This window comes from Garra rufa, chromosome 5 (assembly GCF_049309525.1).
Source record: "Garra rufa chromosome 5, GarRuf1.0, whole genome shotgun sequence".
Lineage (NCBI taxonomy): Eukaryota > Metazoa > Chordata > Actinopteri > Cypriniformes > Cyprinidae > Garra > Garra rufa.
The window spans coordinates 39,921,160-39,933,117 of record NC_133365.1 but is presented as its reverse complement, the minus strand read 5'-3'; the positions used below and the strand labels follow the sequence as shown (position 1 = coordinate 39,933,117).

Genomic DNA, 11,958 nt, shown 5'->3' with positions numbered 1-11,958 from the left:
GTGTAAGCAAGTCATTGTCCTACTCGTCCAATACTCAAGCTAACAAAACAACGCAGGTACGTTTACTGAATTATTAACAGAATGTTACCTTTGCACAAGTCGCTCACCTGTCGTTGTACTGACAGCGGTGTTGACAGCGTTTTCCGCCATCTTCGTGGTCCACCGGCGGCTCTTCCAACCGCAATGTCACAGACAGCGCCGCAGCAAAACGCTACCCCCCAAAATTCAAGCCAAGAGAAACAGCATAACCAGCTCCTTCCTGGACTGCAACTGCGCTACCGGGACCCGATCCGCTTTCCACAATCTCAGCAGAATGCGCTTTGTGGCGCTATCGCAGATTGTTAGGTCTGCAGTGACAAATCTAGTGGGAGGAAAGTTAGTCTCGCACGGCAGTCAGGACTATTCTTAGCAGCTGTCCGGAAAGAGAATACTGGAGGTTGATGAGAGTCCAGATAGAGGGGCTGGACAGCGCAGTAGTGCTGAAACGCGGAGTGACGTCATCCACAGCGGTGGAAACGATGACAGCTAAACTGATTTAGGTCTACGAGAAACAAACGTCCACATGTTTACAAGCAAAACTTTTCGAATTCCACGTTTAGGCGAAACAAATATTTAAGAAAAGACTTTCAACAGTAAGATTTTTATGTTTTTTAGTCTATTCTGCTCACCACGCCTGCATTCATTTGATCCAAAGTACAGCAAAAATAGTAACATTTTAAAATATTTATACTATTTGAAATAACTGTTTTCTATTTGAATACATTTTAAAATGTAATTTATTTATGTGATTTCAAAGCTGAATTTTTAGCAACATTACTCACACATGATCCTTCAGAAATCATTCTAATATTCTGATTTGCTGCTTAAAAAAAAATATATATATATATATATATATATATATATATATATATTTTTTTTTTTTTAATATTACGTGTTAAACGTTAAACGTGACGTTTAAAGTAAAAAAAAATGTCTCAGTGCTTACCTCATTACATAGACCTAATCAGTCTCAGAAACTTTCGAGCGCTGTTTCTGTCTTTGGAGAAAACGGAAAATGAGTAACAGCCAAACTTTTTACTTGCATACATTTTAAGTGACTTAAAACATCCAAAGCAGACTTACTATTCGACAGGTAGTGTGCATTCGCTAGCTATTTTTGTCCCATCAATCACACTCACAAATATGCAAATAAGAACGCTGACATTGGGACTTTAATTGTAACACGTGGATTCTTGATGAACAGTGTAAAACATGAACACTTGTGTGAAAAGCCTAATTTACACTTTGAAATTGCTCAAAAAAGGGGTAAAAAAAAAAACCATTCAGGAGCAATCAACAGACCCAAACACTGTATCACGGTTATCTAGAAGCGACGTTGAGGTTAATGCTGGGTCTCGGAGGCTACTGAATAACCGGTTGCTCTGTGGAGAAGGGCCATGTGATATGGATGAAACGTGGCAGTCCAATACAGCCAGAGGGGCAGCAGGACTGGCAGTAATGAGTCCAAATGAAATGGGTCAGTACGACTTCTCTTACAAAGCGATTTGCTCAGACAGGGGACTCCAATAGTACATGAGATCAACCCCAGACGACATCCAAACAACCTACAACTACCTGACCAAACTAAGGTCTAAAATAAATTAGTCTACACAGAATTCGAAAACTCGAAGCTATTACCATTTGTAACCAGAATCTGTAAACCTCAAGGTAAGAAATGTCTACCTACAGTTATGACTGTATGGTTTGTATTCATTTTATTAGGAAACAAAGAAAGTAGAAGATATTAGTAGTTTTCGCCCCTACTGCCAACTAGTGGACAAAATAGGACACATTACTTCCATTTCGTACAAACTGGGGACAACAAACAACGGAAAAACTAAAAATATATATTTTTATTATAGGCACAGCAGAAATGCATGCAAATGCCATAAGGAAGAGACAGTGTAAATGGAGAAAATAAAATACAGAAAAAAGAAAGCAAACATACAAGAAATAAAATTCAGTCCAAACAGATAAAAGGCTCGACTTTTTATTGTAAACTCTGGATTTCTTTGCATTTTACATTCCACCACGTACAGTGGAATACAATATAAATACTTTAAAATCATAACAAAACTATGCAGTCTTTGTTGTGTGGTTGTTGTTAAATGTGAAAGAGTGATTTATGTGGCAGTCTGAATGCTCGATGAAGACTTGTAGTGAGATTACGCAGTGGAGAGAGAGACAGAGACAGAGATATGCAACAAGCCTCCAAGTGTTTCTCTGAGGGAGGCTGCAGCAGAATGTGGGGCATCAGTAATGCCCAAGTTGCAATTTTTCCCCAGCAAGGAAGTTCTCTCTCCTCTCAGTGTAAACAATATAACCCACCAGCAGTCCTGACTCAGATCTGTGGGAGAGGGCAGAAACAAACACATCAAGGTACAGGTTTTCCCAAACATTTAAGTATGTTGTAACACTATACATTACTGTAACATTTAACATGTCCTTACTGAATAGAAAAATTCCAGCATTTCGATGTCACTTATAAAAAAAGAAAACTCAAGATAAAAACGAATCAAACACTTACGTCATCAATGTCATCATCGTCGCTCCCAATATCATCAAACTGAATCTCATCATCGTCTCCAGGTCCAAATGTGTCAGTTTCATTGATTTTAGCTGCAGGAAAGAAACAAGAGATCAGCCAAAAGTCCTTACTTGCGTATATATACATCATCTGACACTTAGAATTGTGGGCGATTTGTTTTAGTACCATGACATTTCCGTAAAACATCTCCAGTAAACAGAAAGCAGAAAACCTGGGCAAGGCCAATTTGAGATTTACCATGTTCTGGAAGCTCTCCGTAGGCTTTAAGACTGCGGGCCTCATCTGCATTGTACTTTAAAATTACATCAGCTTTGGTGTCCTGTGAAATACATATTCAAGAATATAAAAACCTTTTCATTTCATAATAAAACAATTAATAAATTGCAAAAAGAAAAAAAAAACCTACCTGGTAATCTCTAAGGCCAACAAGAATTATGTCAGATGTGTTGATCCAAACCTAAAGGAGATGAGACAATCTGTTTAATACTTGGGCTAGGAAAAAAAAAAAGTGACCCTTTGAGGTAGGGTTGTTCCGATTCCGACATAGTATCGGAAATGCCGCCGATACCACAAAAAAATCTAGCATCGGAATCGGCGAGTACTTGAACCCACGTACCGATCCGATACCATTTTCTTAAGATATAAGTTATTCCCGCTAGCAAATCAGAAGCCAGTTCTTCTTCGCGGCTCAGAATGCAAACAGTGTTGCTACAAGCAACCACTGTTTAGAGCAGCGAAGAAGAAATACAAATGTGCTAGCAGTTTGTCCGCTAAAACGGCGGCATGTCTCATATGTAGGGCTTTATGATTTCTGCGATGCGGAAAACACGGACGGAATCGCGGAATCCAGTCAAAATGGAACTTACAGTTTAACGCGGAACGTCACGGAATTTGTCAAAGTTTGATGCATTAATCAAAGGTAGTTCATTACACTTAAATCAAATCGTGATATGGACTAATATTAAGCCAAAACCGACTGTTTAAATATGAATTAATGCGTGGTTCTGTGTTAATGAATTGTACAGGCGCGTGGTTTGTTTACTCCTTGTACTGAAGCGCGCGGGACACTTGCGGTAATATTAAAGGGCTCCAGACTGTGACCAATTTTTCTGCCAGTGTTACTAATTTTCGTGAGCGGTCACACTGGCGCGACCACCGCGTTGTTCAACTCATAAACTCTGCCATTTCTGTCTCAGATGAGAAACATAAAATGGCACGCAAAACGAAAGTGAAACTAACACGACACGTTTGAGCTGCTCAGCGCTGACCGTTTATCAGCTTGGACCGCAATGCAAACAAACTTGCACAAACCCCGAACAGCTTTATTCAGGAGCCAACGTTGATTTTGCAACACTGTTACTGCTGCGAGATGCAGTGAGGAGCATTTGAAAATGCTGCACAATGAATAAGGTTGCTGCGAGATCTAGTGAGAATCTTTCAAATTCTGGCCAAAATTCTCTGTTATAAACAGGGCTGATGTACGTCAGAAAACCAGATTAGTAATACTAACTATATGAAAAAATATTACTGTCAAATGTATGTCATATAATAAAAATACTCTAGTTCACTGTATATGTCATATAATAAAAGTTCAATGTATGTCATATAATAAAAATACTCTAGTTCACTGTATATATCACTGTATATTTGTTTTATTAAGGAATAAGTCTGAAGCACACAATAAAATAATTTATTAGTATTATCTACAGCTGTATATACAATTACACACCCAGGTATCGGATTAGTACTCGGTATCGGCCGATACACCGAGCCCAGGTATCGGAATCGGTATCGGGAAGGAAAAAAGGGTATCGGAACATCTCTACTTTGAGGTTGTCTAAGCAAACAATAATATGAGAGGTAAAATTATATAAAATTATCTATAGCATACAGCCATAAAAATATGACAGTCATTCAGATCCATGAACCTACAGATGAAGGTTATCATTAAAGTTCACTTGTCTAGCTCTGCGATGTGCATGCATTCTCAGTGTATTCCAGTTTAATACAGTAAGGGTATCCTCCAACTTCAAAATCGTCCTACATGGCCGTTTTATCACTTTTGGTAAAGGTCATTAGACCTTCGTTGCATGTTCACTTTGTAAACACTGGGTCGGTACTTCTACAGCGATGTAGGACGATTTTGAAGTTGGAGTAGAAAATGAGACAGGAGTTTTTCAACATATCCCTACTGTATTGAACCGGAGTGCACAGAGTACGCACCGCAGAGCTAGATAAGACGAACATTTGAAGTTAAAAAGTATACAAGTTGTAGAATTTTTTAGAAAATAACCAATTGTTTCTCTAAATAAGACCCGTATTTCTCGGCTGGGATCATTTAGAGCCCTCTGAAGCTGCATTTTAACTCCATTTTGGAAGTTCAAACTGGCGGGCACCATAGAAGTCCACTATATGGAGAACATTCCTGAAACGTTTTCCTCAAAAAAACAATTTCTTTACGCCCAAAGAAAGACAAGTGGGTGACTAAATTATCTGTACATTTTTGTTCTTGAAGTGAACTTCTCTTTTAAAGGAACACTCCACTTTTTTTGGAAATAGGCTCATTCTCCAACTCCCCCTGAGTTAATAAGTTGATTTTTACCGTTTTGAAATCCATTCAGCTGTTCTCCTGTTCTGGCGATATCACTTTTAGCATAGCTTAGCATAGATCATTGAATCCTATTAGACCAATAGCATCGCGTTCAAAAATGACCAACGAGTTTCCATATTTGTTGTATTTAAAACTTGACTCTTCTGTAGTTATATCGTGTACTAAGACCGGTGGAAATGCAAAGCTGCGAGTTTCTAGGCTGATAAGATTAGGAACTACACTCCCATTCCGGCGCAATAGTCAAGGAAGTTTGCTGCCGTAATATGGCCGAAGCAGGCGGAGTATTATCAGAAATGAGTTCCCAGCTAGTTTAGCATTTGCACATGTTCTGCGTGGTATTACTGCTCCTGCTTCAGCCTTATTACGGCAGCAAACTTCCTTGACTATTACGCCGGAATGGGAGTGTAGTTCCTAATCTTATCGGCCTAGAAAATTGAAGCTTTGCATTTCCACCGGTCTTAGTACACGATATAACTACAGAAGAGTCAAGTTTTAAATAGGACAAATATGGAAACTCGTTGGTCATTTTTGAACGTGATGCTATTGGTCTAATAGGATTCAATGATCTATGCTAAGCTATGCTAAAAGTGATATCGCCAGAACAGGAGAACGGCTGAATGGATTTCAAAACGGTAAAAATCAACTTATTAACTCGGGGGGAGTTGGAGAATGAGCCTATTTCCAAAAAAAGTGGAGTGTTCCTTTAACAATACCATACCTTTTTCCTGAGTTTTCCTCGAATGTGGCAGAGCCGCTTGATCCCATCAAAGCACATGGCCTCCAAGCGTCCATTTCCCAGCATTTTTATCACCTGAGCATATTCTAGCACAAGACAGGGGGTAATTCTTGGGTAAACAAACAGTTTTTTTTCCCTTCCACACACACATACACACACCTAAAACCTTTGGGGTAATTTTCTTGGAATCTCTAACAGTTTTAGGTAAGACAGACATATGACTAGAATTGAGGACTACGGTTTTAATGCATCCTTGCCAAATAAACATTAATAAATAAATTAATTAAAATAAAATATATTATTGACCCCAAACCTTTAAATAGGAGTGATGTGGTGAAAATTGTGATTTTTTTTTTGCACATATACAAGTGCCAAATTATTCATAGATTTGAATTCTAACTCACACAATGATGTTTACTTACCCTGGCCATCCTCCTTGAAAACCAGCTCTCTCTTCTCCGACTCATTCTCGTTCTTACCACGCCGCCGATTCTTACCTCCCTTACCTAAAGAAATGAAATAAGGACTCTGAATTATCTTGTATGTAATAAGCAGATATTAGATCTAGGGCTGGGTATCGTTCCAAAATGTTCGATACCGATACCCTGAATTCGATACCGGTTCCCAACGATACTTTTTTCGATACTTTTATTTTAAGAAATGCATTTTAACAAGATTACTTTTTCAGGATGTTTGTGACACTTTCACATCAAGCTTATCTCTAAGACCAATAAACAAAGGAACAAAAGCACAAAATGAACAAAGTGTAGTTAACACAATATATCAGTGAATGTTTTTTTAATAAAGTTCAAACAGATTTAAGTATTTGTGAGGCTCACTGCTGCTTAAAGGTTTAGTTCACCCAAAAATTTAAATTCTGTCATTAATTATCTACAAATGAAGATATTTTGGATTTAATCCAAGAGCTTTCTGATCCTCCCATAGATAAATCTTTGAATAAAGTTATTTTTGTTTACTTTGCACACAGAAGTATTCTCGCTGCTTCATATAATTATGATTGAACCACTTTGGTTCGAAAATATTGACTTATTTTGACTATGTTTTTGGTTCCTTTCTGGCCATTGAAAATACATATCCAGTAAATATAGGAGGATCAGAAAGTTCTTTGATTAAATCCAAATGATCTTCATTGATCTTCACTTGTGTTCATTTGTACTTTTGGTTTCGTTTCAACGATCCCGTGAAACTCGGCGGTGATGAGCGCGCATTCTACAATACAAGAGATTACTTCAACAAAACCTTTTGAAAGTAGGAGTACACAAACGGGATTTTGAAAAGCGTGTCCCCAGTGAAAATCATGCCCCTGCGTGAGTGCAACTCTGCCGCCGAGTTATCGTTTGATGTGAATGTATGTCGCGTTGTACCTATACTGAGACTATATTGAGACTGAGGCGCCAGAATTGTATCCGACAGAATGTGTCTGGTGTTTTCTCATATTTGACGTGTTGCCAGTCTTGGACGCATAACCTTTTTACAAATATTGTATCGCACGCTGTTGCTGTCAATATTGGCATAATGTAGCAATACTTTTGATCGCTTAAACATCGTTTGCGTTAAATTTATGCTATGCTTTAAAGTATAGTGTACATTACAGCCTCACATTTGACAAGCTCTGGGCGAGTGGGCGTAACCGCCGTAAACTATTGATTTTCAAGGCAGCCTCGCCGCAGCTAATCACCAGCATTTGATCCGGGCACGTTAAAGATACCGCACGTTTTCTAGCTCACTGACGTTGACAAGATTATATCCTTGGGTATCGAAATTTGGTACCGAACAAAAATTATTTTTTCGATACTCGATAGTTTCGAGACAATTCGGTCGGTGCTTAAAAAGTATCGAACTCGATACCCAGCCCTAATTAGATCTTTCCCTACATTTCAGTTTCCCCTCTTATCCATGATATCACCTTTTCCAAAAGCTACAATCCAAAATATTAGATTCAATTAAAATCACTAGTAAAGGCACTAGTACAAATATTTACATACATGTGACACACTGTATATGTATAAATAGGGCTGATAAGGTCAACCCGAAAAAGCAGGGATCCTCAAATTTGGTTTGCGAGATCCACTTTCCTGCAGAGTTCAGCTCCAATCTTGACTAAACTCACCTACCTGTGATTTTTTTAATGATCCTGAAGACATTGATTAGCACGCTCAGGTGTGTTTGATTAGGGTTAGAGCTAAACTCTGCAGGAAAGTGAATCTCACGAGCCAGATTTGAGAAACCCTGCTAAAAAAGCCTATTGTTTCAAATTTGTACATTCCCTTCACCCTCTGATTGATAGTTTATACTTTTTTAGTAAGTAAAAGGCCTTTTATTATAAATTAAAAAAAATTCCCCTCCAGGTTGTGGTTCATGTGTCATTTTGTTATGAATCTTAAACATAAATAACTTTACATTTAGTAACATTTCAAAATGAACATTTACTGAAGCAACTTAAAAAAATATATATATAAAAAAAAAAAAACGGTATTACAGAGTGTTTTCACGCCATGTCATCAATCGGCCATATTGGAGGCACTGAACACAAACAATGTCACTGAACAGAATGGAACTCACAGATTCTACAGATTATTGCTGCTGATTTCAATTATTGTCAAGTTTTGGACTGTACTAATCGGTTGGACCAGGATTTACAGGGCAAAAATCGTTCAATATTCTTACAACATTCACGTTTATTCTTATTTCCGTACGTATTCTTAATACTCGTACGTATCTTTACCACCTATTAACTTAAGTTTGTCAAAATATTGCGCCTTTTCCTGCTTACCAGGTCCTTCTCTATATGATTTAGCATGTTCCACACATTTTTTCTGCGGTTTAGAAAGCATAAATCAGCAAAACAACGTATTCAGTAGTACGTTAACTGTGCAATCCATGCTGTTGTTTACATCCGAGTATGTCCAAAATATATGGCTGCGCATCCAGGTACCTGACCAAACAGTGACATAAGTGCAAAGTAGAACCTCTATTTATTAACTTTTGAATAATAATAATAATAATAATAATATTTTTTTTACTTTGATAGCACCTTTCCAAGGTTCAAGGCTGTGTTGCTTTATGTTTTGCCCCACAATAAAAACTACAGAGCTTTGATCATAAAATTAAGCATCAAATATCCCCTTTTCTCAACTTTAAGAGATATGGGGTGACAATTGATATTTATATGCATTTTATGCAAGTAGTCAGCCATTATAGCACAAGTTACCAGTATCTGAGTACTGAATTTATAAAAATGACCCCATTCAAAAGTTTACATACGCTTGATTCCTAATACTGTGTTGTTACCTGAATGATCCACAGCTGTGTGTGTTTTGTTGTGTAGTGATAGTTGTTCATGAGTCCCTTGTTTGTCCTGAACAGTTAAACTGCCCGCTGTTCTTCAGAAAAATCCCACAAATTCTTTGGTTTTCCAGCATTTTTGTGTATTTGAACCCTTTCCAACAATGACTGTATGATTTTGAGATCCATCTTTCCACACTGATGACAACTGAGGGACTCATATGCAACTATTACAGATGGTTCAAATGCTCACTGATGCTCCAGAAATGCTGCATTAAGAGTCAGGGGTGTAAACTTCTGAACAAAACGAAGGTGTGTACATTTTTCTTATTTTGCCTCAATATCATTTTTTCCCCATTTAGTACTGCCCTTCAGAAGCTACAGAGGATACATATATGTTCCCCAGAAAAAAAAAGAAGTTAAATTTACCCTGATTTTCAAACCCCCCCCCCCCCCCATTAATTTTCAGAATTTTAACCCTATAAATGCTGGTTTGTTTACATAATGCCACAGGTGTTTTTTTTTTTTTTATGAAAAAATTAAAAATAGTAGTTAATTTCCATATACTAAATGATAAGCAGATTTTTTTTTTCTTTGCTTATTAGCTTCTTGGGTGGGTCAATGAAGAACAACAACATTAATTTTGAGGCATTTATATTTATGTAGTGTCAGATTTTTTTTAAAGAAACTAACACTTAGGCCCATAATGGACAAAAATGTCCATGTCAAAAATCTGTCATAGAAATGTTATATCAATATTTTTTTCTACTTTCACTGACTGTTTTTTTTTTTTTTTTTTTCATCAGCATCTCTTCTATTCATAATTACCAAACATTCATTCATTTTCAGAATTGTAATGCTTTAAAAGCTGGTTTCTTTACATAATGCTCACTGTCAGTGGGCAACACCAGCTCCAGAGCTTCCTCTGCTGAGTAACATCTCTTCATCTTGCAAGCAATGAAATGACCAAGCCCTCAAGCACCAAATATGTATAGTTTTGGCTGTGGGAACACCTGTTTGGCTGTGCGAACACTCAAACTTTGTACAAAATCTACCAGACTAAACAGTCAGCATTTTCTTGTGGTGAAAACAAAAACAATGTGTTTAGAGGCTTCTGAACTTCTACATCAAATTCAAGCTCACCTTTTATCTCTGTACAAAAACAATAACAAATAATAAAGTGCAATCAAGGAATAAGATGTGTGTTTGGGTGAAAAAGAAAAATCCTCAAAGCTCATTAACCTTCTTTGACCTTATTCCTAGTTTTGACATGGCTCTATGACCCTGCCAAGGGTGTGACTCAAATACATGGAGTGGGATTTTTGATTGCCAGTACAATATAATTTCTTTCAAACTAATTACACCCATAACATTTTCAGTAAACATGCAAACCACACTCTGACATCCTTACCAACATACCCACACAATTATAGCTGCATTATTTTTCCAATTGACTCTATAATAGACTATAATTATGCATAAGGAGAAAACACGAAAAAGCGAGTATTTCTTTTATATGCCAAATTTGAAAAAAATGGCACAATCTAGTAAAAAATGGTAAAAATTAAAAATTTGAAGCCTTGCCAATAGAATGAATGCCTATTAGCAAATATTACATCATTTTATAGTCAAATGGCCCTGGGTTAAAAAAAATTGCAGTTTTAATGGGTTTCAATGTGGACATTTTTGTCCTTAAGGTCCTGAGTGTGAGTATTTTTTGTACGGAGGGTAAAAATATTTTTTCGATGGAAATGAGGGTGAAATATTAAAATTTCCATAAAAATACACACCTGAGCCAAGATGCAGTTGGCATTAACACACACACTTATAACAAAAAAACAAAACTGAAATGGACAAAAATGTCCATAAGGTCGCATAAGGGTTAAGTAATTAACATTTTGCACATTTTTCGAGGTGTACATAAACTTTTGACCTTAACGGTTTTCATGTTTTTAACGTTACTTGTTTGTTTGTTTTTTGACGGGAAAAAAGTATTTCTCTCACTTCATGTCAGGCTTTAACCTGGTTAATATACCGTAAATTCGCCTGTCGTACACGATAAAATAAATACTTAGTTTTTAACGAACCAGTTAACTGAAACACTCAATTATTCAGGCATTACACACAAAAGGCAGTTGTCGCCACTCGCTGGTGTAATGATGCAACCCACAGAAATGGCAACTGAACAAATCTTTACAATGAGACAAACTTTTTGTTTATATTCAACATGGTCAGCATCATAAAAATATGCTACATCGCAACTAGCGACTACACCTACGAAAGCAACAAGTTTAGCACACGTGAGAGCCCTGCCTGAAAATAGCGCTTGTGCTGGTCACGTTGCCGCCGCATTGCTCGCAAAGGCCGGGTGGTTAGCGCGAAAGCTAGGTTGAATTCAGTTCCGTTAACATTAGTTTAAACAATAAAGGCTGTTGTATTTCCCTTACCTTTATTCTTTGGCATGTTCGGATTACAAACACTGCTGTCTTCGTTCAGTGATGTCGTGTAACAAAGTATCTGAATAAAGAAATTATAAATTTCAAGAAGGATGTCAAATACTTCCCCTCTCCGTTCTCGGAAGACTTCCGCTTAAGCTATAAACCACGCCTGCGCAAAATGTGGTTTTACATAAAAACTTTATTTATACTCTCAAAGACAATTTCATTGGGCTAGAGCAGGGGTCCCCAAACTAACACATAATTTTCATTTCTTTAATGG

The 11,958-nt window shown here is 37.2% G+C and overlaps 2 protein-coding genes across 2 annotated transcripts in view; both read right to left on the bottom strand.

Moving 5' to 3' along the window:
* The window catches only part of map7d2a (MAP7 domain containing 2a), a 28,109-nt gene extending 27,959 nt beyond the window's left edge, over window positions 1-150 (bottom strand). Inside the window, exon 1 of the mRNA XM_073840076.1 lies at window positions 108-150. Within this exon, the coding sequence (XP_073696177.1) occupies window positions 108-150 (43 nt within the window). The remainder of the gene's footprint in view (window positions 1-107) is intronic.
* A 1,865-nt stretch (window positions 151-2,015) lies between these two features.
* eif1axa (eukaryotic translation initiation factor 1A X-linked a) lies at window positions 2,016-11,821 on the bottom strand. Its single transcript, XM_073840199.1, has 7 exons — window positions 11,688-11,821; window positions 6,357-6,440; window positions 5,917-6,020; window positions 2,994-3,044; window positions 2,825-2,906; window positions 2,567-2,658; window positions 2,016-2,386 (listed from the first exon to the last, which is right to left on the bottom strand). Exons 1-7 carry the CDS (start codon window positions 11,701-11,703, stop codon window positions 2,381-2,383), a joined length of 435 nt encoding a protein of 144 aa, XP_073696300.1. The 5' UTR covers window positions 11,704-11,821; the 3' UTR covers window positions 2,016-2,380.
* Window positions 11,822-11,958: the final 137 nt, after the last annotated feature.

Excerpts from the sequence above, each read along its gene's own strand:
- eif1axa (XM_073840199.1), bottom strand. Across the intron at positions 6,021-6,356 it reads TTTCAAGGAGGATGGCCAGG|AATATGCTCAGGTGATAAAA; the intron begins GTAAGTAAACAT and ends GTCTTGTGCTAG. Across the intron at positions 2,907-2,993 it reads TTGGCCTTAGAGATTACCAG|GACACCAAAGCTGATGTAAT; the intron begins GTAGGTTTTTTT and ends TGTATTTCACAG.